The 27988-nt window shown below is 40.1% G+C and overlaps 1 protein-coding gene across 1 annotated transcript; it reads right to left on the bottom strand.

The window, feature by feature from the left end:
- Positions 1-10: 10 nt before the first annotated feature.
- Positions 11-27865, bottom strand: METTL14 (methyltransferase 14, N6-adenosine-methyltransferase subunit). Its single transcript, XM_049786983.1, has 11 exons — positions 27660-27865; positions 24524-24612; positions 23238-23325; positions 15577-15657; positions 15177-15264; positions 13213-13303; positions 8453-8594; positions 6623-6715; positions 6098-6214; positions 3760-3970; positions 11-392 (listed from the first exon to the last, which is right to left on the bottom strand). The coding sequence occupies exons 1-11, from the start codon at positions 27723-27725 to the stop codon at positions 88-90; spliced, it is 1371 nt and encodes a 456-aa protein (XP_049642940.1). The 5' UTR covers positions 27726-27865; the 3' UTR covers positions 11-87.
- Positions 27866-27988: the final 123 nt, after the last annotated feature.

Raw genomic sequence — 27988 nt, 5'->3', positions numbered from 1 at the left:
AAGAAAGAACAGAGAAAAGGAGAGAAGAGAGGAGAGAGAAAAGGGACATGGCCCGGCCCACATCTCGGCAAGCATCTTGCCCAGGAGTTACCGAGGAGGGAAACCCCCTCTATGTGCACCCCCACGGCCGCCACGGAAGCCACCCCGTTCCCCTCGGAAATTGGAGCGATTCCTCTCCCGGCCTCGGCCTGCAGAGGTGCCACCCCTGCCGCCCCCCCGGGGGGCCCCACCACCCCGGTCAGATTTGGACTTGGGAGGTGGTGACTTGGGGCGCAGCCTTTCAATCTCTTCCGTACAGCCCGTCAGGTAGGAGTTGGGGGCACTAAAGTAGGAGGCATAGGTCTCTGCGTTGTAGTTGCTGTTAGTCAGAGTCGGTCCAACTGTAAGCCAGCCTAGAAGATACAGGGGGACAGACCATTATTTTCATCCCGACAGATGAGGAAAATGTAGCTGTTGTTTAATCTAGTCTAAAACAGAATACATTTTTTGCATCTGATACAGATTTTAAAGGCGATTCCTACTTTGTCACAGTTCAAACACCTAAAACTAAAGGGCTGCGACAGGACCTGTAATATTTGAGGAAAAAAAAACCCACAGCAGGTAAATCATGCTGTGCATTTTTCTTGTCCTCGTGAGGCTCTGCTTAGCAGAAAAGTTCCTGGCGATCAAAATGCATGTTCCACACCTGTGTGGAAACTGTATTTCTCTAAGTTTTACTGGTACCTTTCTCATCTGATGGCTGATATATGTGATATGGAACACAGGATACTATTAAAAGATAGTAAACAAAAAATTTCATAAAGAAAAATTGTGGGGCTGAAGCTACTGAGCACAATAGGTAGGGCATTTGCTTTGCTCACAGTTGACCTTTGATCCCTAGATCTCACACAGTCCCCCAGCCTGCCAGGAGTAATTCCTGAGGTGCAGGAGGGTGTGGCTCCCAAACAAAACAAAACAAAACAAAAACTAATACTGTCTTTCTCCTGCCTCTTACAAAACAAAGCATCAACCAAAAAATCCCACTCAGATCCTTAGAGAAAAACTGACATTCCTGCCCACAACTTTCTTTCTCTAATTTCTTATAATCTCTAAGGAGATCACCAAAAACCAAGTACAACTGAAATAGCTGCATATCTAACCTCATATCTGTGCACACCTGTGATCTTTTAATTCTTTCCCAGTAATAGTGGTACTCCTAATACATGAGTTAGGTAATATACTCATGCATAACAAATGCAAGGACCAAGAGCAAATAATTAGATGGACAATTACAATCCAGAAATAAAACATTTATTCCTAAGACCAGGATCAGCTGAAACAGTGTCTGTCTGAAAGACAATGTATAAAGTGAGGAATGTAGTAGGTACAGCTAAAAGGATGAAGACCATGTTTAGTCATAAAACTAAAGTAAGTAGTATCTTCATTTTAGTTGCTATTTATGCTTATACAACTGCCTTAAGTATTCATGTTTTAAAAATCTAAAATGCTAATCATTTAACATATGGAAATACAGTTAACAATTGAGAAATAAAGGATCACTATCCTTATAATTGTATAAACACTTACATGATAGAAGAACAAGAAAGTATGTAAAACTTGTTGTTGGAGGTAATGAGATTGAATCTCATTTCCTCTTCAACTTCTTTATTTTTTTATTTTTGGTTTTTGGGCCACACCCGGCGGTGCTCAGGGGTTACTCCTGGCTGTCTGCTCAGAAATAGCTCCTGGCAGGCACGGGGGACCATATGGGACACCGGGATTCGAACCAACCACCTTAGGTCATGGATCGGCTGCTTGCAAGGCAAACGCCGCTGTGCTATTTCTCCGGGCCCCCTCTACAACTTCAATGCTGAGTATCTAACGATGTGACCTTTAAGGATAAGTATCTGCTTGCCTGACACAAGCACTGCTACCCAAATATTACTTCATACAGTGAGGTAGATTAGCATAAAACTCCCAAACAAGACACTCATTCATACACACACACACTCACACAAAGGAAGTCTAAATAACTCAAGCTCATTCTATATTTGTGTGTATACTAGATCTACAGTAGCCTATTCATAAGTGATGTACTGGAAAAAAATGGTTTAAAAATAAGAAGATAGGACTGAGAACATACGTCAGGGTTAAGGTAGCTGCCTTGCACACAGCCAAACCCAATTTAAATCCAGTGCTGCATACAGGATTGATTCCTAAGCACTGAACCAGGAATCAGCTCAGAGTATATGAGGTCTGGTCCCCAAACCAAACAATGACAACAACAAACAAAAAGCAAGATAACTATGAAGCATTTTCATCCTTTTTTTGTTTTGTTTTTAGGCCACATCTGGCAGCACTTTGGGTTACTCCTGGTTCTGAGCTCAGGAATGCCAGAAGTCGAACCGGGGTCTGTCCTGGTCAGCCACGTGCAAGGCAAATGCCCTACCACTGTGCTATCTCTCTGGTCTGCATTTTCATCCTTTAAAACTCAGTTTCAATTTAGACATTTTGACTTAAAATTGTATTTCAAGAATACATGCTACAATCTTCAGATAACCAAAGGAAGGAACAATACAAGAAAAAAAAAAGTAAATATGGAAAGATAAAATCACCTGAAGAATCAAAACAAGAAAATATAGATGGCAATTTATGCCTTCATATATCAGGAATTATTAGAAGGACTAAATCAATCCAAAGGTAAAAATAAGCTATAAACAAAATATCAACTAGGTGTTTGATCCCAAAAGACATCTATCTTCAAGTGAAAGAATACAGAACATTGAAAGAAAAAAAAATAAGTCATGCAAATGCCAACAACCAAACTGGAATAGCTACAGTGATTAGATGAAATGGAATTTAAAAGTTAAAAAAAAAACTAACAAAAAAAAAAAAACCAACTGAGTCAAGAAAGACATTTTAGGGCTGTAGAAGAGAGTCCAGTGGTAAAACAATTGTCTTGCTGCCAATCTGAATTCAGCACGCGGCACAACATACAGTCCCTTCGCACCAAAACCAAACTAAACAAAGGCCATTTCAAAGCCCCATACAGTGCTCTGACAAAAGCCCATCTTTGCCAGCCTGAAGGTGGCAAGGTCCATGGTGTCAGGCAGGCTCCACGACTGAGAATCCAACCCAGAGTGCTGGTCCTGCACAAGTGAGATTCCCAGGCCCTACAGTTCAGGATCCCCAAACTCAAAACATAGTGTGTCATCTCTGAAGCTAGCACCACAGGTGTTTTATCACTTACAGGCTGTTATACTGCAATCTTTGCCTTCGTGAGACACAGACTCTGATCATGTGCCCTCATGAACTGACCACTAGGATAATGACAAGAAATATAAAGAAAAAGAAAACAGTTTACAGGGAAAGGAAGAGTTAGGAGAAGGGAGAGGAAGAAGGAAGTTCTTTTGGTTTGTTTGTTTCTGGGCCACACCCAGAAGCACTCAGGGGTTACTCCTGACTCTGAACTCAGAAACAGCTCCTGGTAGGCTCCAGTGACAACATGGGATGCTGAGAATTGAAGCCAGGTCTGTCCTGGATTGGCTGTGTGCAAGGCAAACACCTTAACACTGAGCAATCTATCGCTCTGGCCCCAAAGGAAGGTTTTTTAAGCATCTGAATGAAAGGTGAAAGGATCAAGGAAAAGTATACCCAAGAATGAACTTGGTATACTCTCCGTGAATCAAAAAGAGGAACCAAATACATAACAATTTTAACTTCATACAATATTATGTGCACAAAGACCCATGGGCTTGTTTGCTTTATCTGCTATCCCACCTGGTCGAATTGTACTATCTCTTCCAAATAGATGAAGACGTCTTCTACCAAGACAAAAATGTTCGATGATATGAAAAATTTCCACAGGCTTTTCTATGTTGCCAATTTCTGGTTCTTCCGTGATAATCAAGTCAATGTCCACATTAGCATGAATGAAGTCCCCATCTGTGCTGCGCTTGACTGTTCCTTTGATTCCCATAAGGCAGTGTTCCTGATGATGGTAAGAGCAGACTCATTAAGCTTTTCATCCCCAGTTATCTTCTAGAAATGTTCTGTACTTCTCAGGTCCCCAATTTCAAGACATCCTTCATTTCTCTGAATCTTTAATCCACAGTTCTATGGACAAAACCCAGGTATCAGATATGGGCAGAATACCATGTAAGCTGACAAAGAGAGGATTCACCTTGGGGACATCCCTTTTTTAAAGGGAAGTCAATAGCCAGGCAGTCTTTTCTACTGTAAGACTTGGACGGTGATCAGCTGTTTTTATCAGTTACAGAAACATGAACTCTAAAGATGCTGCATAAGATCCAAATAGAAACCTGACCAAGGAGCTAAAGTGTATCTCTAGAGAGAGAACTACTGTATTTTCTGGCGTATAAGACAACTTTTGAAATGAAAAAAAGTCATATACGCTGAGTATATCCTGAAAAACGTTTCGATATGCCACTAAATAAAATCGTCTGGATGTTGCCATGAAATGAATTTTCCAACTTGACCCTGCACCAATCACTGCAAGGCTGCTTGGACCACCTCTCTAATTCAGCCAATCCAAGCAGGCTTTTTATGCATGCAAATTAGACAATGTTCTGTACCGGAATGTACACTGTAAAAAGCCAGCTCAGATTGGCAGAGTCAGAGAGGAAGTCTATGACAGTAGAACCTTTGAACCTTTGCTTGTTGTGATTGGCTCACTGTGGTACATACAGTTGCAGCACAGGAACGTTCTGTCTTATACAACGAATAAAGGCCTAAACCTATGTTTTAACTGTAAAATTAGGGGGTTGTCTTATACGCTGGAAAATACGGTATAAGCACACCATAGATATCAAACTACTCCATATAACTATGAAAATTTTTCTCAAAAACAAAAAATTCAACAAGAAACTAATCTAATCTGGATGATAGGAATGTGGATTAAAATGTTAGATGTTGGCCGGAGAGATAGCATGGAGGTAATGCGTTTGCCTTGCATGTAGAAGGCAGGTGGTTCGAATCCCAACAATCCATATGGTTCCCCGAGCCTGCCAGAAGCGATTTCTGAGCATTGAGCCAGGAGTAACCCCTGAGCACTGCCGGGTATGAGCCCACCCCAAAAAAAATATTAGATCTTCCCATTTGTGTGTGTGTGTGTGTTTTCTGAATGTTGGGCCACATCTGACAGCGCTCAGGGGTTATTCCTAGTTTGATGCTCAGAAATTACTCCTGGCAGGATTGGGGCCATATGGGGTGCTGGGAATTGAACTCAGGTTGGCTATATGCAATGCAGCCATCTTGCTGTGCTATAACTCCAGTCCTAGCCCCTCCTGTTCTTTAATGATCCCTAAAAAGTCAGTCTCAATATGATACTGGCAGGGCAGTTGTGAAATAAAAGATTTTCAAACGTCATGCCAGTTCCTGTGCAGAAAAAAAAGGAACAGAAGAGAAATATACTTCTTTTTTTTTTTTGGATATATTTTTTTCTTTATTTTGAACTTACAGTCAAAGAACATTAAGAAAAATAAAACAGAATCCATGTACAATTACTTTGTCCCTCAAAATCCTAGATTGTAGTACATTATAACATGAGAAATATACTTCTAAGATGATTAGTTTTGAGTCATGCTGCCACTTTCTCTTCCCCTCTGCTCGGAAAAAGGGACCATTTCTGCAGGGGCTGTAGATACCAAAATTCTATACCTGACTTAGAATTTCAGCAGCCTAGAGCACACAGGGTTACATACATGATCTTTTTCAATACAGCTGATCTAACATTGAATTCAAAAATAATTTAAAGATAACATGGATGTATTTCTGTAAAGCAATGCCATTTTCACAAGTATAAGCAAAGAACCTTTCCACCAAAATTAATTATAACTTAAACAGTGATTGGGAAACCTTAAAAGAAAATCAAGGGCCGGAGAGATAGCACAGCAGCGTTTGCCTAGCAAGCAGCCGATCCAGGACCTACGGTGTCTGTTTCGAATCCTGGCGTTCCATAAGGTTCCCGTGCCTGCCAGGAGCTATATCTGAAGAGATAGCCAGGAGTAATCCCTGAGTGCAGCCGAGTGTGGACCAAAATAATAAAAAAAAAAAAAAATGAAAATCAAGAAAACAAAGCAGTGAGAACAATACATACCTTTGTTCTCTGGAAGACAGCCTTTGGATCTAAAGTCTTTGTCTTCCCAGGATTATTTTTGTTTGTTTTAATCCAACAGATATCTTCACATCTTCTGTAACCCCACTTGCGTAAACACTACAAATCAAAGAATTTTAACGTCCATAGCTGTAACTAAGAGAAACAAATACTTAACTTTCTAAAGGGGCTGGAGAGAGTACAGGGGTTAAGGCACATGGCAGGTATCTGGCAGTCCCTGGTTTGATCCCTGGCCATTTTGTTTTAATTCTCTAACTGCTCTCACCCTGCAGCCTCAATAGCCATATTTTGATTTACTCATTCCTAGTGTTGGCTAACCAAGGGGTTCTGCCTTTTGTACATTATCTTGTGAAAATTTAATTTATTCTCAATATTTTCTTACTACTCAATGAACAAAGCGTCAAAACCAATATATATATATATCTTCAAACTTCTTATGCAATACATCATGGCATATAATTTTTTGTTTGAGCCTTATAACCATTCTCAAAAAGAAGACCACCTTACCACTCTTCCAAGGTCCAGCCCCTCCCCAGAACCACACCAGAGAAAAATAAAAGACCGGGGTGCTGCTATCTCATCAATTTCTAGCTTCATGATCTGTAAGAGATTAAACAATATATTGCATGAGAGCATTTTGTTTCCCATTCATCATAATCCAAAAGGCCAATCAGTGACATTTAACCTGATTCTTGAGATGTGTTCTTCAAATGTTCATTTTCATTAAAACTACTTGCTTGGTTGTTATGTTATTCTGAATTAGAACAACATATATATGAGCCTAATTCCATATGTACACTTGTTTTTACATGAAAAGTTAATAAGAAACCATTGATATACAATTATAGAATTTTATCAGATGTAGCTTGAGAACAACTTAGCTAGCTGCAGTGAAAGACACTAAAACAAAGAAATTACCCTAAAGTTAGAGGCAAAATTAAAATAAAATTTTACAACAAATGCTTATAGAGATTCTGATTCTTATATATATACATAATATGATGCATAAAATATTCATTTTGTTGTAATGATTATTTTAAGTCAGAAATACCAAAAATATATAATCTATCATTCTACCTGATTAAATTTTTAATAATTAAATCTAAAAATTCTGAGAATACCATATACTCATACAAATAACAGAAGCAATAATTTTCTTTCAGCTGTTTTCTAGAAAGAAGTTTCTGAATTTATTGTTTCATTTCATAAGAAAAACTTAAGATTCTGGGGAAGGAAATGGGGAATATTGGTGGCAGGAAGGTTACCCTGGTGAAAAGTGTGTACATTCAATGACTGAAACCCAACAACAAACATTTCTGTAACCACAGTGCTTAAATAAAAGAAACTGTTTTAAAAAAAATTAAATTCAGGGGAGGAGAAATAGCATGGAGGTAAGGCATTTGCCTTGCATGCAGAAGGATGGTGGTTCGAATCCCAACATCCCATATGGTCCCCTGAGCCTGCCAGGAACGATTTCTGAGTGTAGGGCCGGGTGTGACCCCAAAAAAACAAAAACAAAAACAAAAAGTTAAATTCTACTTGAATAAAAAAATACATTTGTGGACTGGAGAGATAGTACAGTAGTAGGGTGCTTGCCTTATCTACAGCTGACCTTGGTTTGATTCCCCCAAACCCCATATGGGTCACAAGCCCTGCCAGGAGTGATCCCTGAGTGCAGAGCCAGGAGTAAGCCCTAAACACCACTAGGTGTGGCCCAAAACCAAAAGTCTTAACATCTTTATCTGGCAACCATAGAGACAAGTCTCATACCCTTGCATGAGGCTGACCCAGTTTCCGTCTCTTAAGCCAAAAGTGACTCCTGAACATAGAGCCAGAAGCACCCAGAGCACCACCAAGTTCCCAACTTTCTTCAAACATTCCCCATAAAAATCTTTCTTCAGGACCAAAAGAGACAGTACAGTGGATTGAGAGACTGACTTGTAGGCAGCTGATCTGGATTTGATCCCAGGCTACCAGGAGTGATTCCTGAGTGCTAGGCTGTCTCTTCTTTTCTTTTCTTTTCTCTCTCCCCACCCCCAATATGAAGACAATAGCTAAAATAGAGAAGACATGTCACTGAATGATACTAAGTCAAGCCAACCATTCTCTCATTGCAATCTAAGCATTACATGGTATTTTAGTTTTGTTTTTGTTTTGGACCCAAGTACTAGATTTTAAATAAAAGCATATATACTTAACCTTCAGATATAAAATATACCACAAATCATTACTTATGATTCCTGAAAGAGCAGGGGATTATATTAACAATCTCAATTTCTTATCAAATAAGCATATATTTACTTGAAATTCATTACAATGAAGAAAGGTTCATCATACATCATCCCAAGTCCAGCATTTTTCATTAGCAGTGATGCCAGTCTCTCTGTAATATTCTTCTAGTGGGGGTTCCAGGAGAATCACATCAAATTTGGGCATCAGTTCTCTGATGTCAAAGGCTTCTATATCTGCCTGTAAGTACCTATTTTATTGAAGCATAAAATGTAAGAGGATAAATAGTGAGATTAGACTACAGACAGATGAAGCATAAAATGTAAGAGGATAAACAGTGATATTAGACTACAGACAGATAGTTCAATGGGCTGGGCACATTCGGGAGGAAAAATGGGAGCTGGATGTTTTCATATACCTTGCAGAGAATGAAAAAAATTCCTTTGTTTTGTTTTGTTTTTGAGCCACACCCGCTGACACTCAGGGGTTACTACTGGCTATGCACTCAGAAATTGTTCCTGGCTCGGGGGACCATATGGGACACCAGGGATCCTGGGTCAGCCACATGCAAGGCAAATGCCTTACCTCTGTGCTATCGTTCCAGCCTCTGAAAGAAATTTCTTAACTCATACCGAAGAATATAAAACCATGAACTAGTTACTAAACGCCTATTTTATGAAGAGGAAATCCTTCCTCAGTATACAACTCTATAATACTCTTCTACATGCCCTGTAACATGAGTATAATTGCATCACAATTCATATTCCCACCCCCCCAAGGACACCCAAAACATAAAACATCTCTTTTTTTGTTTTTGTTTTGGGGCCACAACCAGTAATACTCAGCGGTTACTCCTGGCTATGCACTCAGAAATCATCCCTGGCTTGGGGGACCATATGGGACGCCGGAGATTGAACCCAGTTCCATCCTGGGTCAGCTGCATGCAAGGCAAATACCTTGAGCTTAGAGCTAGGAGTAACCCCTGAGCGCCACTGGGTGTGACCCAAAAACAAAAACAAAACAAACAAAAAACATCTACACAAAATGATGTTTGAGCCTCCATCATTGTCTACATTTTTAGGAATACCATACTCCCTTTTTTGGCAACTGTTTAATTAAACCAGAAAAACATCTTTACATTTTTCCTTACAGGAAAGTTTCTAGGGCCTGGAGAGATCGCACAGCGGTGTTTGCCTTGCAATCAGCCAATCCAGGACCTAAGGTGGTTGGTTCGAATCCCGGTGTCCCATATGGTCCCCCGTGCCTGCCAGGAGCTATTTCTGAGCAGACAGCCAGGAGTAACCCCTGAGCACCGCCAGGTGTGGCCCAAAAACAAAACAAAACAAAAAAAAAGTTTCTAAAGATGGATATAATTTTCATTTATTAGTTATTATAAACTTGGTTATATTGAGTGTCTCACATTACTCAGTATAAATTATCATCAGCCTTTACTTCAAGGTTACTTTCACATACTATAACCATGAAATACTTTAGGTCTAAACTACTTGAAGCAGGATATTTTTAAACAAGATAAATATTATAATGTGCTAATATTTCACTACTCTGGCTTCTTTGTGGTTCTTCTAATCATTAACAGACCCATTTGGCAAACTGTACTTTAACTAAATGTGAAATAGATTCTATGTCACGACCTCTATGTAAGGAACCCTTGCCTAGAGATCACAGCTAAGGGAGGGCACTAGCCCACGAGGCCTTTGGTTCAGCTGGGCACAGAAACAGCAATGGGGTCCTCTAGAAAGGTAGGCGCCAGAGTTGGCGAACTGAGACAAGACCACACACTCAGAAAGGAGTTTGGATCTAGCCTGTTTATTCAAAGAACAGTGTTTTTATACATTTACTTTAGAAGTCATTATTATGACTCAGCAAGGGAAAAGGGGTGGTCAATAGTTTACATAACAGGAAAACATACGTGACTTCTGTATAATCATCAAAACATTCTATAGAATTTATTGGCCTCTTCCTTAACATAATGGTTTCAATACTTGTTCCCTGTAAGCTCTCGGCTTCATGCCCTGTCCACTGTTTTTTATCCTGGTTGGGCCAGTCTTGTTTTTCTTAGTGCTTCCCCCCATTACAATTTGACAAATTTTTTCCCAAGCCTGTTTCATCTGCTAGCAGCCACCAGCCCAGTATTATTAAAACCTGGGGGAAAGTCCCAAGTTCAAGCTATAAATACTGAGGTATGTCTTAACCAGCTCTGTGCTATCCTCAGGGCTCAGTCATTGGACATATAGATTACTACTTTCCATACCTCTAATAACATCTCCTACACAAATTATGTATTAACTAATTGTATCAAGCCAACATTACCAAAGGTTATTCTGTATTTCTGATTCTTAAGCAACCTGCTTGTGATATGCTCTCTGTTGAAATCCAGGATGATTGGTATGATAATTCTGCCTTTATAGCCTTAAAGATACTGCATGCTTTAAGCTTTAATGAGGCCTAAACAATTGGTTGATGCTCTTATCCTGGGGATCACTGTTTTAATCTCCATTTTTGCATCTACTGCTATCTCCACCACAGCACTGGTTAAGGAAGAGCATAAAGAACTGTTTCCCTTGTCAAGGCTAAAAAGGAAATTATGGATAGAAAATTTGAGGCTAAAATTGATGCTTTCGAAGACAGTCATTTGGCTTGGGAAAGAAGTACAGAAGCTCAAATTTCAGTTGTCCACTCGCTGCCATACAGAATATAAATATGTAGATGTGATCCCTTATCCATATAATGAATCTCAGCCTTGGGATAGTTAAAGACCCATTTGCTGGGCTTCTGGCAACACAATGATATGTCTTTGAACACTAAATCCTTGCACCAATATATAGTAGTTCTAAGCTAATCCAAATTACAGAAATTGATGATTGGTTGCAGATCTATGGTTTGATGCTAAGACTTTAAAGCCTTTATACTGGCCTCACTGAGTAGCGAATGCCAGAACTGGGTTTTGATCATTGGTATCATCTGCCTTCCCATGCTGGCTCACTTATTAATGTCTGCCAATAAAGATGCCTGTATAGAACTGGCCACCATTCGTCTTAAAAATAAAGGGGGAGGGGCCGGAGAGATAGCATGGAGGTAAGGCATTTGCCTTGCATGCAGAAGGATGGTGGTTTGAATCCCAGCATCCCCAAGCCTGCCAGAAGTGATTTCTGAGTGTAGAGCCAGGAGTAACCCTTGAGCGCTGCCAGGTGTGACCCAAAAAACAAAACAAAACAAAAATTAAATAAATAAAATAAAGGAGGAAATGTCACAACCTCTGTAAGGAACCCTAGCCTAGAGACCCTGGCTAAGAGAGGGCACTAGGCTTAAGAGGCCTTTGTACCCTCCTGTACCCACAATTGCCTTGAGACGCTCAGGGAAATGGAGAAATTGATGAAGGTCACAGCATAATATTGCCTCTTTCATTTGAGACAGTTTCACCAGCACCCTAAGGACCTTCCTCTGAGTCCCTCAAAAGACCACTAAGATTTTTGTAAATAAAAACTGTCTCCTAGTTACCAACTAGATGTGTGAGGTCTTGTTATTCTAGCCCTTGCTAATCAATTGTAGAAATGCTGTATGGAAATAAAGCATGTGAAACATACTGCAGAACTAGAGCCATCTGGCCCTGAGCCAAGGCCGCTTGTTTCTAAAGATAATCTTCACATCAATACTAAACCCAATTTAGGCATACAGTAAACAGCCATACAAAAGCCCCCTGGAAAAGAATAACTGGGCATTCAAGCCACAAAGCTTCCTCGGCAGATTTATGAGGTTTTGGGGAAACTTAGGGCATTGTTGAATATTAGGCCAAAACTAAAGATCAATTAACTATTGAAATCATTGTATTAAGGAAGAGATCAAGGAATTCTGTAAAATGTTGATGACTATCTATACATCACAGAAGCCACATACGAAACTGTTATGTAAACTACTGACCACTCCCCCTTCTTCCTTGCTAAAGTAAAGTAAATGTACAAAAATGCTGCTCTTTTATTGAATAAACAGGCTAGATCTAAACTTCTTTCCAACTATGCAATCTTGTCTCAATTCACTGACCCTAGTGCCCACCTTTCTAGAGGACCCTGCTGCTGTTCCCGTTCCCAGCCACTCCTGCCCTGAGGCAATTCTACAATTTCAAAGATTATATATACAATTCCTACATGGTAATGAGGAAAATGTTATTTTGTTTAGCTATTGCTAAAAATAAGTATCATATTCAATATGTTAAGAACAGTATTTCTGGGGCCGGCATGGTGGTGCTAGAGGTAAGGTGTCTGGCTTGCCGGCGCTAGCCTAGGACGGACTGCGGTTCAATCCCCCAGCGTCCCATATGGTCCCCCAAGCCAGGAGCAACTTCTGAGCGCATAGCCAGAGTAACCCCTGAGCGTCACCGTATTTCTGGATTCTAAGTTAACTTTTTTATTTTAGTCTTTTTTCTTCATCTAAGCTTTTTCTTTTCTTTTCTTTTCTTTTTTTTTTTTGTGGTTTTTGGATCACACCCGGCAGTGCTCAGGGGTTATTCCTGGCTCCAGGGTAAAAAATTGCTCCTGGCAGGCACGGGGGACCATATGGACTCCGGGATTCGAACCGATGACCTCCTGCATGAAAGGCAAACGCCTTACCTCCATGCTATCTCTCCGGCCCCGATCTAAGCTTTTTCTAAGAAAAACATATATATATATATATACTTTAACTGAAAAAAAATTTAAGAGAACTACTAAAGACTAGAGTTTCAAATTAATGCATTTTTACACTAAAAAGAAAATAGAATGTATGAACACCATAAACATGGGATAAAATGAATACATTTTGAACATGTACTGGGAACAGAAAATGAACAAAGAGGCCCCAAAAATAATACTTACATAGGAGGAGTGTTAGATTTAGCTATTAACTCATCTTTCAGCCTAATGAGCTCTCTCAGTTTAGGGTATTCTTCAAATCTGTCAGCCAAACCTGAGCAGAAAAAGTCAAACGTAAATGTCAATACAATTAGAGTTAGTACCAGTAAATTTTGTTAAGTTGATGAGTCTTGGGGCCGGGTAGGTGGCGCTGGAGGTAAGGTGTCTGCCTTGCAAGCGCTAGCCAAGGAAGGACCGCGGTTCGATCCCCGGCGTCCCATATGGTCCCCCCAAGCCAGGGGCGATTTCTGAGCACATAGCCAGGAGTAACCCCTGAGCGTCAAATGGGTGTGGCCCAAAAACCAAAAAAAAAAAAAAAAAAAAAAGTTGATGAGTCTTGCCAAGTAAACAGAACTATGGGAATGACTTAAAAGAAAGAAGGGAAGGAAAGGAAGGAAGGGAGGGAAGGGCTTCACGGAAAGAGCATATACCAGAACTACTAAGAACAGACAAGAGAAAACAAGCACAGTACAATGATTTTGTTAGAAATTTAATCCACACCAGCAGTAACCCCTGAGCATCAATGGGGTGGCCCCCAAACAAACAAACAAAAACAAAAGGGGCTGGAGCGGTGGCACCAGAACCTTGCAAGTGCTAGCCTAGGATGGACGGTGGTTTGATCCCCGGGGTCCCATATGGTCCCCTCAGAGCCAGGAGCGATTTCTGAGTGCATAGTCAGCAGTAACTCATGTGCATCAATGGGTGTGGTCCAAAAACAAACAAACAAACAAACAAAAACAAAGAACTTTAATCCACAGGGACCAGAGTGATAGCACAACGATGAGGGTGTTTGTCCTGCAAGTAGCCAATGCAGGTTGTATCCCCAATATCCTTTTGATGAGGAAAGATTTCTTAAATGTTTTTAGGATACATATTTTTTTAACTTCTCTTTTTCAAAGGACTGCTCCATTTTAGAATTCTAGCCTGCTAACAGAAATCCGCCAGAAGAGTGGGGAGCTACAGAAACAAAGAGGCCTCAGACAGTTAGGAAGAGGTTTCAGACAGCTAGCTTGAACTAAGATAAGCAAGTTCTGCTTTCACAGCTCCCAAGGACAGCAAGCCTGGAAGATAAAACCAGTCTTGGGCATGTGAGATCAATACCCATTTATGCTTACTGTTAGTTTATAACTGCCACTTTAAGTAAGTTTTAAGCTTTATAGGATATATCAATAAGTTAAGTTAATTGATAAGTACTCATTTACTATTACTAAGCCTAGAGTGATTCGAGCAGTAGCAGCCAGAGGGGGCTCTTGGCGCCAGAAAGCCCAACTCCCATGCTGCTAAGGCTGACGTATGTGCCACTCTGTGCCAAGAACTCTAACCATTAGCTACATTTGAACCTTGAGTTTTAATGATCCCCTTTCTTCTCTACAACTAACAAGGCCAGGGTCTTGGCCCACTGTGATAAGCTGACACCTGCAATATGTAACACTAGGATTGATAAGTTTTAATGGTCATCTCTTTGTTCATTGAATGTGTCTCTCAAAGTTATGTTTTTTTTTAATGTAAGCCTTTGTTCATAGCTGCGTCTATGACTGATAAGGAAAAGTGCTGTTCTTGCTTTGAAAATTCCTATATAAACTCTGCAGAAAAGAGCCTCGGGGTCTCTGCTCTGAGATCTGTCTCAGCAGACGACCCTGACCGGCCAGAATAAAATCTCAGCTGTTGCTTGTGCATGATCTGTGTCTCTTTGGGACCCTCAAGGCGCCGAAAGGACAGAAGGGCACATTGCCCTGTACCCTAACACTTTGATCCCCTGAGCACCTCCAGGCTCCTAATTTCAGAGCCAAGAATAACCCTGAACATCGCCAGATATGGACCAAAAAAACAAAAATCAACAACAGAAAAGAAATTTTATCCACAAAAAGAACAAATTACACACATATAATAAAGAGTTATAACAACATCTTCAACCAATTCCAGCATACCTACATCCCGGATGAAATTTTGAGGTCTATGTCCGGTGTCTACAAAGTGTTGACAGTAATCATTGTGGGGGTTTAAACTCTGTGTTCCCTGAAGAAAAAGATAAAATTAAATTCAACATGCAGACGGCATGAAGTTATGTAAGACATAAGATTAAGTTATGTAAGACATAAATTGACTGACAAAATTAAAAAAATTAGCAATATTTAAAAACACCCAACTAAAATTGCTCTTAGACAGCAAAAAATGTAAATTCCTCATGATCCAGTCCTAAAATTAAAATATTTCATGAATACATGAATACATTTATATAATGATGCCCCAATAACTAAATCTGAAAAACAAACAGGTATTTAAAATGTTTTCAAAGCATAGAGCTAAATTAATTTCAAAACTATTTACCTTAAGAAAAGTACTTGAATCTTTGTAAATTTCTTCTTCATAAGGCAAATTCTCTTCCTCTTGTTGCATTTCAAGTTCATCCTTGTAAAAGGAAGATTAAGCAGACATTTTTGTATAAAGGTATATTTTATGTGGTATAATACATATAATACCTTGATTATTTATTTAAAATCAATATGCTGATTTTATTTCATTACTCTCTAATAGTTTTTTCAAGATTTTTTTCTTTTTGAGTTATACCTGTCACACTCAGGGGTTACTCCTGGCTATGCACTCAGAAATCGCTTCTGACTCAGTATGGGACACCGGGGGATCGAACCGAGGTCCGTCCTAGATTAGCCACGTGCAAGGCAAACACCCTACCACTGTGCTATCACTACGGCCCCTATTTTCAAGTTTTAATGGAAGCACTGAAATATCCACTTTCTCATGAGGAAGCTCTAACCAGCTGATTATTTTTACAATAAAATATATTTTTATTTTCACAATAATAAACATTATCAATACTAAATATTTTATCAAATTTATGTAGAATTAATTAATCTCAAATTTAATGGCAACAATGAAAAGAAATTGAGCTCAAATTTAAAAAAGAATGTATGACCAGCAGGCCAGAGAGATAGTACAGGAGTTAAGTCACTTGCCTTGTAACTAGACAACCCTGGTTTGATCCCTAGCACCCCATATAGTTCCCAAACACTGCCAAAAGTAATCCCTGGGCACCACTGAGTCTGGCTTATAGTGAGCCACAAAAATAGTACAACCATATATGGAAATATTTATATAAAACTGTAATTCCTGTAGGTAAAAAGGTTATAGACTTGGGCACTATATAGAGGTTAACCTTACTTCTTAAAAATCATAATTTTTAGATATACCTTAGTATATATCAAAACACATCACAATATTCCTGAAATTAGATACCAGCATCACTGAACTTTCTAGATACTTATTGAAAATAGTTTAATTCTTTATTAAATATAGCAATATAAAAATTAAAAAAAATAAAGATGTGTCTAAAATAATTTCAACTAAATATTATAGTTATAGATTTACAAATTGTGTTTTTGGGGCCAGAGACAGTCCACTGGATGAAGCCTACCTTATATGAGGCTAACACAGAATCAATCTCTAAGCACCTCATATGGCACCCCAAGAACTGTCAGGAGTGAACCCTAGCACAGAGTCAAGACTAAACTCGGGGCAAAAGCCGGCTCCCTGTGTGTGACACCAGGCGGGGAAAATCCGCGAAAGTACACCAGCCCAGTGGGGCCCAACTGTGAAAAACTGTGAGTGTGACCGGTCTATGTCTGTCTACTGTCCTCTTGCGTGAAACTCTTGCGAGTGGGGCAAAAAGAGGCTCCAGCAGAGCACGGCCGCTCCGCATCGCTACGCGGCCATGCACTCTTTCTAAGGAAAGAACACCATTGCAACAAGAAGGAAAAATTACAATAAGAAAGGTGCTATATCACAGAAGCAAACATTTCTCTCTGGACTGTCTTCTCTGTTGCATGCTCGGGCCTAAGATTTGACCCAGTGTGAGGCTTCATCCACGGAGGACTCCCCTCCCTTAGAGGCAAGTCAGCCCATCCAGAAAGGGAGGAGCCAGAGGAGTGTGCTGCCTGCATCATATAGACAATGAATACCACCACAACACATAGAAAAACCCACAATACAAGTGTGACAATGGGGAAACAACGCAGGCCAGCATCAGACATAGAGAATGAAGATGACAATTCTGAGGACCAGATAATGACCAACCAACTAATCAACCTCTCAGATAAGGACTTTAGACTAGCAATATGGAAGATGCTCAACGGACTCCAAGAAACCATGGATCGAGTTAAACAGAACACTAATAAGAACCAAGAAAATATGAAGACAGAAATCACAAAACTCCAAACTGAAATAACATGTCAACTAACAGGACTGAAAAAGTCACTAAACGAAGTGAATGACAAAATGGATAAGCTCTGGGACAGGGTATCAGAAGCTGAGAATAGACTTGGTGCTGTGGAAGATGAGATACATAACAATTCCATACAGCAGGAGAGATTGGACAAAAAACTTAAAGCAAATGAGCAGACAATGGAAAAATTAGTCAAAGAATGGGAACAGATGAAAATAGAAGTCTATGATAAGATCAACAGAAACAACTTAAGAATCATTGGAGTCCCAGAGACCCAGGAAGAAAATTTCCAGGAAGAATCAACGGTCAAGAACATCATTAAAGAGAAACTCCCAGAGCTAAAGAATATATCTGATCAAATCCTGCATGCCCGAAGAGTACCAACCAAGAGACCCCAGAAAAACCACCCCAAGACACATCCTAGTCACAATGACAAATCCCACAGATAGAGACAGAATTCTGAAAACAGCAAGATCAAAAGGGGAAATCACGTTCAAGCAAGCTTCCCTGAGATTTACAGCAGACCTGTCACCAGAAACACTCAATGCCAGAAAGCAGTGGTGGGATATTGTGACAAGACTGAATGAAATGAATGCTTCACCCAGAATACTATATCCAGCAAAACTCACTTTCCGGTTTGACGGAAGAATACATGGCTTCACAGAAAAAAAACCGCTCAGAAACTTCACAGACACAAAACCAGTCTTAAGAGAAAAACTGAAAGACCTAATCTAAGACAAGACTACCCAAAAGACACACCAAATTTTGAAATAAAGATGGCGTTAAATCCCAGGACAATTCTTTCTCTCAACGTCAATGGACTAAATGCACCAGTTAAGAGACACAGAGTGGCTAAATGGATCAAAAAACTCAATCCAACCTTCTGCTGCCTACAAGAAACGCACCTGAATAGTCAGAACAAACATAGACTCAAAATAAAAGGCTGGAGAAAAATTATCCAAGCAAACAACACCCATAAAAAAGCTGGAGTGGCCATACTAATATCAGATAATGCAAACTTTATACTCAGGAAGGTTGTAAGGGACAAAGATGGACATTTTATATTAAGCAAGGGGTACGTAGAGCAGAAAGAATTCACTCTCCTAAACATATATGCACTGAATGAGGGGCCAGCAAAATATTTAATACAACTATTGACAAATCTGAAAAATAATATCAACAACAACACAATAATTGTGGGGGACCTTAACACGGCTTTGTCAACACTGGATAGGTCAACCAGACTGAAACCCAACAAGAATATACTAGACCTGAGGAGAGAAATGTAAGAAAGAGGCCTAGTGGATATATATAGGACACTCCATCCCCAGAAACCTGGGTACACATTCTTCTCCAATGTACATGGGACATTCTCCAGGATAGACTACATGATGGCACATAAAACATACCTCCATAAGATCAAGAGGATAGAAATTTTGCAGACTACCTTCGCTGACCACAAGGCTCTGAAATTATTTGTGAACTCCAAAGGGACTCAGAAGAAACACTTTAACACCTGGAAGTTAAACAGCCTCATGCTCAATAACCAGTGGGTCAGAGATGAAATCAAGGAGGAAATAAAAAGGTTCCTGGAAACAAATGACAATAAAGACACAAACTATCAGAACTTATGGGACACAGCAAAAGCAGTACTGAGAGGAAAATTTATAGCTTTGCAAGCACACATCAGGAAGGAAGAAGGAGCTTACTTGAGTAGCTTAATGACACAGCTAATAGAACTAGAAAATGCTCAACAAAAGGACCCAAGAATAGGAAGACAGAAGGAAATAACAAAGCTGAGAGCAGAAATCAACGAAGTGGAAACTCAAAAAACAATCCGAAAGATCAACGAAAGCAGAAGTTGGTTCTTTGAAAAAATAAACAAGATTGATAGACCACTGGCAAACCTAACAAAGAAAGAAAGAGAGAAACTTGATAACTCGTATCAGGAATGAAAAAGGAGAGATCACTACTGATATGACAGAGATTCAAAGGGTAATCAGAAACTACTTTGAAAAACTCTACGCCACTAAAAATGAGAACCTGGAAGAAATAGATAAATTCTTGGACTCTTATAATCTTCCACGGTTGAAGGAAGAGGATGTAGCATATCTAAACACCCCCATCACCATTGATGAAATTAAAACAGTAATCAAATGTCTGCCGAAAAACAAAAGCCCAGGTCCAGATGGATTCACTAATGAATTCTATCAAGCTTTCCAAGAGGAACTACTGCCAATCTTGGCAAGACTCATGAAATTGAACAAACAGAAACACTTCCAAATAGCTTTTATGAAGCCAACATCACCTTGATACCTAAACCAGACAGAGATGCTACCAAAAAAGAAAATTACAGACCAATATCACTGATGAATGCAGATGCAAAGATCCTCAACAAAATCCTGGCAAATAGGATTCAATGCCTCATTAAAAAGATCGTCCACTACGATCAAGTAGGTTTCATCCCAGGAATGCAAGGCTGGTTTAACATCCGTAAATCTATCAAAATAATACACAACATCAATAACAAGAAAAATAAAAACCACATGATCATATCAATAGATGCAGAGAAAGCATTTGATAAGGTCCAACACCCATTCTTGATCAAAACTCTCAGCAAGATGGGAATGGAGGGAACCTTTCTCAATATAGTGAAGGCCATCTACCACAAGCCAGTGGCAAATATTATCCTCAATGGAGAAAAACTGAAAGCCTTCCCTCTAAATTTTGGCACAAGACAAGGCTGTCCTCTCTCACCACTCCTATTCAACATAGCACTGGAAGTACTTGCTATAGCGATTAGGCAAGAAAAGGATATCAAGGGAATCCAGATAGGAAAGGAAGAAGTCAAGCTCTCACTGTTTGCAGATGACATGATACTCTACTTAGAAAACCCTAAAGACTCTATCAAAAAGCTTCTAGAAACAATAGACTCATATAGCAAGGTGGCAGGCTACAAAATTAACACACAAAAATCAATGGCCTTTCTATACACCAATAGTAATAAGGATGAAATGGACATTAAGAAAACAACCCCATTCACAATAGTGCCACACAAACTCAAATATCTTGGAATCAACTTGACTAAATATGTGAAGGACCTATACAAAGAAAACTATAAAACTCTGCTCCAAGAAATAAGAGAGGACACACAGAAATGGAAACGCATACCCTGCTCATGGATTGGCAGGATTAACATCATCAAAATGGCAATACTCCCCAAGGCATTATACAGATTTAATGCCATCCCTCTAAAGATACCCATGACATTCTTCAAAGAAGTGGATCAGACACTTTTGAAATTCATTTGGAACAATAAACACCCTCGAATAGCTAAAGCAATCATTGGGAAAAAGAATATGGGAGGAATTACTTTCCCCAACTTTAAACTGTACTACAAAGCAACAGTTATCAAAACAGCATGGTATTAGAATAAGGATAGGTCCTCAGATCAGTGGAATAGGCTTGAATACTCAGAAAATGTTCCCCAGACATACAACCACCTAATTTTTGATAAAGGAGCAGGAAATCCTAAATGGAGCAGGGAAAGCCTCTTCAACAAGTGGTGTTGGCACAATTGGATAGCCACTTGCAAAAAATTGAACTTAGACCCCCAGCTAACTTCATGTACGAAGGCAAAATCCAAATGGATTAAAGACCTCGATATTAGCCCCAAAACCATAAGATATATAGAACAGCACATAGGCAAAACACTCCAGGACATTACAAGCATCTTCAAGGAGGAAACTGCACTCTCCAAACAAGTGAAAGCAGAGATTAACAGATGGGAATATATTAAGCTGAGAAGCTTCTGCACCTCAAAGGAAATAGTGCCCAGGATACAAGAGCCACCCACTGAGTGGGAGAAACTATTCACCAATACCCATCAGATAAGGGGCTAATCTCCAAAATATACAAGGCACTGACAGAACTTTACAAGAAAAAAACATCTAACCCCATCAAAAAATGGGGAGAAGAAATGAACAGACACTTTGACAAAGAAGAAATACACATGGCCAAAAGACACATGAAAAAATGTTCCACATCACTAATCATCAGGGAGATGCAAATCAAAACAACAATGAGATACCACCTCACACCCCAGAGAATGGCACACATCACAAAGAATGAGAATAAACAGTGTTGGCGGGGATGTGGAGAAAAAGGAACTCTTATCCACTGCTGGTGGGAATGCCGTCTAGTTCAACCTTTATGGAAAGTGATATGGAGATTCCTCCAAAAACTGGAAATCGAGCTCCCATACGATCCAGCTATACCACTCCTAGGAATATACCCTAGGAACACAAAAATACAATACAAAAACCCCTTCCTTACACCTATATTCATTGCAGCACTATTTACCATAGCAAGACTCTGGAAACAACCAAGATGCCCTTCAACAGACGAATGGCTAAAGAAACTGTGGTACATATACACAATGGAATATTATGCAGCTGTCAGGAGAGATGAAGTCATGAAATTTTCCTATACATGGATGTACACGGAATCTATTATGCTGAGTGAAATAAGTCAGAGAGAGAGAGAAAAACGCAGAATGGTCTCACTCATCTATGGGTTTTAAGAAAAATGAAAGACACCCTTGTAATAATAATTTTCAGACACAAAAGAGAAAAGAGCTGGAAGTTCCAGCTCACCTCAGGAAGCTCACCACAAAGAGTGATGAGTTTAGTTAGGGAAATAACTACATTTTGAACTGTCCTAATAATGAGAATGTATGAGGAAAATGGAGAGCCTGTCTAGAGTACAGGCGGGGGTCGGGTGGGGCGAAGGGAGACTTGGGACATTGGTGATGGGAATGTTGCACTGGTGATGGGGGGTGTTCTTTACATGACTGAAACCCAAACACAATCATGTATGTAATTAAGGTGTTTAAATAAATTAAAAAAAAAAAAAGACTAAACTCGGAATATTACTAGATGCAGCCCCAAAACAAAAATTAAACAAAATTTGATTTTCATCAGGCTTCTTTCAAAAGTGGCTTATATATGTGTGTGTATGGGGGGAGGGTGTACTTAATTATTTATTTTTGAGGGGTCTAATTTGGTGGTGCTCAATGATCACACAGGGCACTGGTCAAGAACCATATTCAGTGCGAGGGATTAAACTAGAGGCAGCTATAAGCAAGGCTAGTGCCTTTCTCCTTGTTCTAGGTATCTAGATCTAAAAATGGTTTTTACATAGCCATCTGGCCTTAATTTTCAAAATAGCAGATTTCTCTGTGAGGCAAGCAGGTGTTATGGGTGGCTAGATTCTGGGGTCATGAATATGGTTCAAGTGGTAGTTTTGCACGTGTAAAACCATGGGCTTGATCCCTTGCAACATATGCCTCCTATCCTAAACACCAATAGATGTAGCCCTAATGGCCCCCCAAAACTGCTGGTCTTAAGTACTGCTGTCTGTTCTCCCTGTCCCTCCCCCACTACCGTAATAAATGTAATTAAAACTCAACTCTCTGAATTGGAAAGGTAACAGCTACAGCACAGGAGATCTAGGTTCAACCTTCAGCATCTCATTGTTCTTGAAGAATCACCAGGAGTTTACCCCCAAGTATAGAGTCAGATACAGACCTTGAGCACTCCCAGTTATGGCCCAACCACTCAACCTCCACCAAGAGAAAGAAAAGAAAAAAAAAATGTATTTGTTTTATCAGATTTGTTTTTCTGGGTAAGACTGTATTAATATAAGAATTCATTTTTTTCTTGATCATAAAAGTACCCCAGTCTCTACTTGCCTTATATTCTTCCATTTTGTCTTCATCCGTTTCTCCTTCATCTTGATACCTACGTTTTGCATTCGGAGCAGAGGTATCATAGGATGCCCTAAAAGATATAAACTAGAGTATCACATACAAATATATGCAAGGTATACAGATAATTCTGTTTATAATATTAAATAATAGGTGATGGGAAAAGAGGAAGAATAAAAGTTTCCTGATTAAACATTACCTAGTTACCCAATTTATAAATCATGTAAAGTCACCAACCTTCTTGAAAAGTCCATGCTTCACTTTTATAAGAAAACAAATGAGAAAAGAAGCACCTATGAGACATATGACAAAAATAAGTTCTATGTATAAAAGATAGATTTTAAGCTACCAGGAACAAAACTCACATTCAAAATGAAGACTAGAATACTAAAAATTCCAAATACAAGAATTTATTCAATCAACCGATTACCACTTTTAGAGACAACTGCTTCGTCTTAGTTTTTTCTGAGCCATGTTCTTTTTTTTTTTTTTTTTTGGTTTTTGGGTCACACCCGACAGCAATCAGGTGCTACTCCTGGCTCGATGCTCAGAAATCACTCCTGGCAGGTTCAGGGGACCATATGGGATGCCGGGATTCGAACCACCTATCTTCTGCGTGAAAGGCAAACACCTTACTTCCATGCTATCTCTCCGGCCCCTGAGCCATATTCTAATGATGCTCAAGACTTACTGCTGGCTTTATGTTCAGGAATAACTCCTAGAGGTGCTCATGGTGCCCTATGCAGATGCCAAGGATTGAACTGGGTCGGCCATGTGCAAGGAAACACTGTACCCACTGTACTACACTCTAGCCCTAAATTTTGTAATTTTAGAAATATAATTATCTTTGGATATTTATGCTAATTCTTGTATGAACACTCCATTTTTTAATTTGTATCAAGTTCTCCTTATAAAAATTTACTGACTTGAGAAAAAAAATCATATTCAGTGAACTAACAAAAATGCCCCCAATGTTTCTGACATATATTTTTGGATGCTTTTTATAGCAACGCACTTCATAACTAGATTTTTCTTTTTGGGATACACCCAGTAGTGCTATGGGGTTATTCCTGGCTCTATGCTACGAATCACTCCTGGCAGTGCTTGACGAACCATATGGGATGTCAGGGATCCAACGAGGGTTGACTGTGTGCATGGCAAATGCCCTACCCACTGTAAGTACCATCACTCTGATCCCCAAGGTAGATTTATTTAAAACAATACTTCTTTATCAACATTACCAGAATTCTTTAAAAAATTATTTGACTGACCTGCAAGTTTCTCTTGTTTCAGCAATTTCTCTTTGCTCGTCTTTGCTATTCAACACAGCACCAATGCTGTCAGCACTTTCAGCTCCCAACTGAGAAAAGACAAAAACCAAAAATTAGATGACAGCACATTCAACAGCCTTTCCATATTAAATGGAAATGCATTAAGATGCATTTAATATATCAAGTTGTCTTATTTTTAATTGCACCTTAATCAAAAATCTTGCAGAACAAAATGAAAACGCCTTGGAACAAAACCATGTTAGTGAAGGCCAATTTGGACAGATGAAAACAGTACTCAGGGCTTACTCCTAGTAATGCTCCCAGGAACAGAGGTAGTATTGGGGATTAATCCAGACGGATCACCTCACCAACTGTATTAACACTCCAGCCCTTTTTTACATTTTGAAATTAAGACACTTCACTTTAGCTACTCTCCCTCTTTTACTTAGTTTAGACAATGACAGAAACTTAAAAGTAGGACTTTATATATGCAAGGCAAAGGCTGAGTCACACCCTGGCCTAAAGTCCTTTATCAAAAATAAAGTAAGCAAAAAACAAAAATAATATAACTAATAATGTTTATATTGTGGTAGACACTATGATATAATACAAGTGAGTTTTGCTATATTTTCATATTCAGTTAATAAGCCAACTTTTATTAAAATATTACAGGGCTGTAGATGTAATACAGGGACTCAGGCTTTTGCCTTACATGTGGCTAACCCACATGTTCGATCCCCAGCACCACAAACAGTTCCTGAGAACTACCAGGAGTGAACTCTGAACATGGATCAGAGAAGTAGACCTGAGCACTGTCAGGAATGGCCAACACTATATACACACAGCCCCAAATGATGCACCCAGAGAGTATCAGGGAATAGCACTTGCAGCCAACCCTGGTTAGACCACAGCATTACAATATAATCCTCAGGTATTCCTAGGTGTGATCCCAGAGCAAAAGCCAGAAGCCCCTAATCCGAAAAATATAAAAAGGCAAAACAACTTCTGCATGTTGAAATTTATATATTATATATGTGTTTAGATATGGAAGAGAATTAAACAAGGCTAATAAAAGCTCAAAGGAAGCAGTGATCAAACCAACATCGGGTTCATCATTAACTTCTTTTCTGGGTTGTGCTGCAGGGGTCAACTTGGATATCAGAATGTTTTTCTTTTAAAAACCATAAGGATATGTTGAAATAATTACATTCTGTAAAGTATTAAACTAGTATGTCTTTATTTAGAAAAAAGTAGACAAAAAGTTTTAGTTGGCAAGGCAGAAGATTATTAATGTCTATACAGTATATCCTTATAGTATACAGTATGGTTCCTATCCAATAAAGACTAGGAGATGTCAAGACATAGTAGAATGAGTATGCAAACAACTTTGTAATCAAAGATAATCTATGCCAAAATCCTAAAAGAATTTGGCACATAAATGGGCAGCCAGTATGAAATGTTATTACACTTATGCCATATGTAAGCTTGCTACCCACCATTCATAGTTTAATTGCAAATGTCTATAAACCCAAAACGCAACGTAAGATACTCAATAAATAACTGCCCTATAATGTATTGAGTCCAAGCAATTCTTGAATTCAAAAAGGAGCTACCGAAGTTTCTGAAGACAAACAGAAAAGGAACTGCTCAAAACCTTAGGAAAATATCCTGATTTGGGGCTGGAGAGATAGTACAGGGGTTAAGGTGTTCACTTTGCACACAACCAACCAATTCAATCTCGGGTAGTGCATCGGATCCCCATAGCAACATAAGCCTGCACATTAACCCCTACAGAAAAAGGTCAAATGAAAGAAAAAAGATTCCTGAAATGTCCAGAATCATGCCAGTGGGACGAGAACTATTCAGACACTAATATAAAAGTCTTTACCACTCTGGGGCCAGAGCCGTAGCGCAGCAGTGGGGTGCTTGCCTTGCATGCGGCTGCCCCAGGACTGACCTGGGTTTGATCCCCAGGTGTCCACCATGGTCCCCCAAGCCAGGAGCAATTTCTGAGCGCATAGCCAGGAGTAACCTCTGAGTGTCACCGAGTGTGGCCCAAAAAACAAAAAAAAAAAAATTTTTTTTTTTTTTTACCATTCTATGTTTTCATCAGTGCTAAAGAGAATTAGCTGTCACACTGGCAAAAAAAAAAAAAAAAAAAAAAAAGCAAGATTTATTTCGAGAAAGTAGCAATCAGTTGCCGCATTGAAGCTGATGAGCATTTCCCTATAACTCAATCTGAAGGTCAGGGAAAAACGTCTGATTTTTTTTGGGGGGGGGCCACACCCGTTTGACGCTCAGGGGTTACTCCTGGCTATGTGCTCAGAAGTCGCCCCTGGCTTGGCGGGACCATATGGGACGCCGGGGGATCGAACCGCGGTCCGTTCCTTGGCTAGCGCTTGTAAGGCAGACACCTTACCTCTAGCGCCACCTTCCCGGCCCCAAAACGTCTGATTTTTAAGGTGTGTGCTCAATTATCAGCAAGTATTAAGTACTCAATCACAAGCAGCAGGGAAGACAAAAATCCGGAGAGAAACCTACGTCCCATTTACTGGCCGGGCAGAGAAGTGACTTGGGGTTAAGAAGAAGGGCGGCCTCTTTCTTTATTCCACGTGGGAAGGTAGTATACTGGCCCTTTATTGTTGGGACTCAAACAGAGGAAGAATCCAAGTTGATAATTAAAAAGACTCCTTCCAATGCAAACTTTACACAAAAGAAAAGAAAAAACCATTTCACAAGGAAGCCACAACCTCCTCAAGTGGGTGTTAAAACTGGAAAGACGCAAGGCCCAGAAAGCCAGAGACAGGGGAAGAGCTTTGGAGCAGAAAGTGCCTCTCTGCACAGCGGGATCTGTGCTGGCCCATGTGCCGGAAGACTAAGGCAACACGACACCAAGTGAATGAAACTGTGGGCACCGCGGGAGTGGAGAAGAAGAGAAAAAAAAGAAGAATAGGTGCAAGGTTCAGGGTCCCGGTACGTCGGGGACGCCGGCGGCAAAGCCGGCGAGAAGGGACAGCCGCGCACGCGCACTAAAGTTCCCTCCCAGGGTAGAGACAGCCGCGCACGCGCTCTTAAGACCTCGCCCTAGGCAGTCAGCCGCGCACGCGCACTAAAGATCCCTCCCTGGGCCGCGGACCTGCTGCGCGAGGAGCTGTCGCCGTAGCTTCTGCCGCTCCCGGATCTCCTGCAAGCGGCTGTCCATGTCCCAGCGCTTGGTTTTCCACACTCCCTCCCGCTCCACCCCCAAAAAGGCAATTCGCGGGAAGAAAATCAAATTCCCGCCGGTGTCTTTTCACTAGCGGCGGAAGGCGAGATTCTCCGAGAGATGCCGGCAGCCCGCACGCACGCCCGGGAGGTAGTTCCGGCGCACCCGGAAGTGGCGCGCCCGGCCCCGGAAGTCCCGCCCCCGAGGGCGCCACTCGTGCGACGCGTCCCGGAAGAAGCCGTGCGAGAGGAGGGGGCTCG

This window comes from Suncus etruscus, chromosome 14 (genome assembly GCF_024139225.1).
Source record: "Suncus etruscus isolate mSunEtr1 chromosome 14, mSunEtr1.pri.cur, whole genome shotgun sequence".
NCBI classification, from domain to species: domain Eukaryota; kingdom Metazoa; phylum Chordata; class Mammalia; order Eulipotyphla; family Soricidae; genus Suncus; species Suncus etruscus.
The sequence above is the reverse complement of the archived record's forward strand: the minus strand, read 5'-3'. Positions and strand labels throughout refer to the sequence as shown.

Bases quoted from the DNA above. Each gene is read 5' to 3' on its own strand.
- METTL14 (XM_049786983.1), bottom strand. From the start codon at position 27,725: ATGGACAGCCGCTTGCAGGAGATCCGGGAGCGGCAGAAGCTACGGCGA. The intron at 24,613-27,659 runs GTCCGCGGCCCA...GTCTTTTCTCAG, and splicing joins GACAGCTCCTCGCGCAGCAG to TTGGGAGCTGAAAGTGCTGA. The intron at 8,595-13,212 runs GTAAGTATTATT...TCAATAAAATAG, and splicing joins AAATCTAACACTCCTCCTAT to GTACTTACAGGCAGATATAG.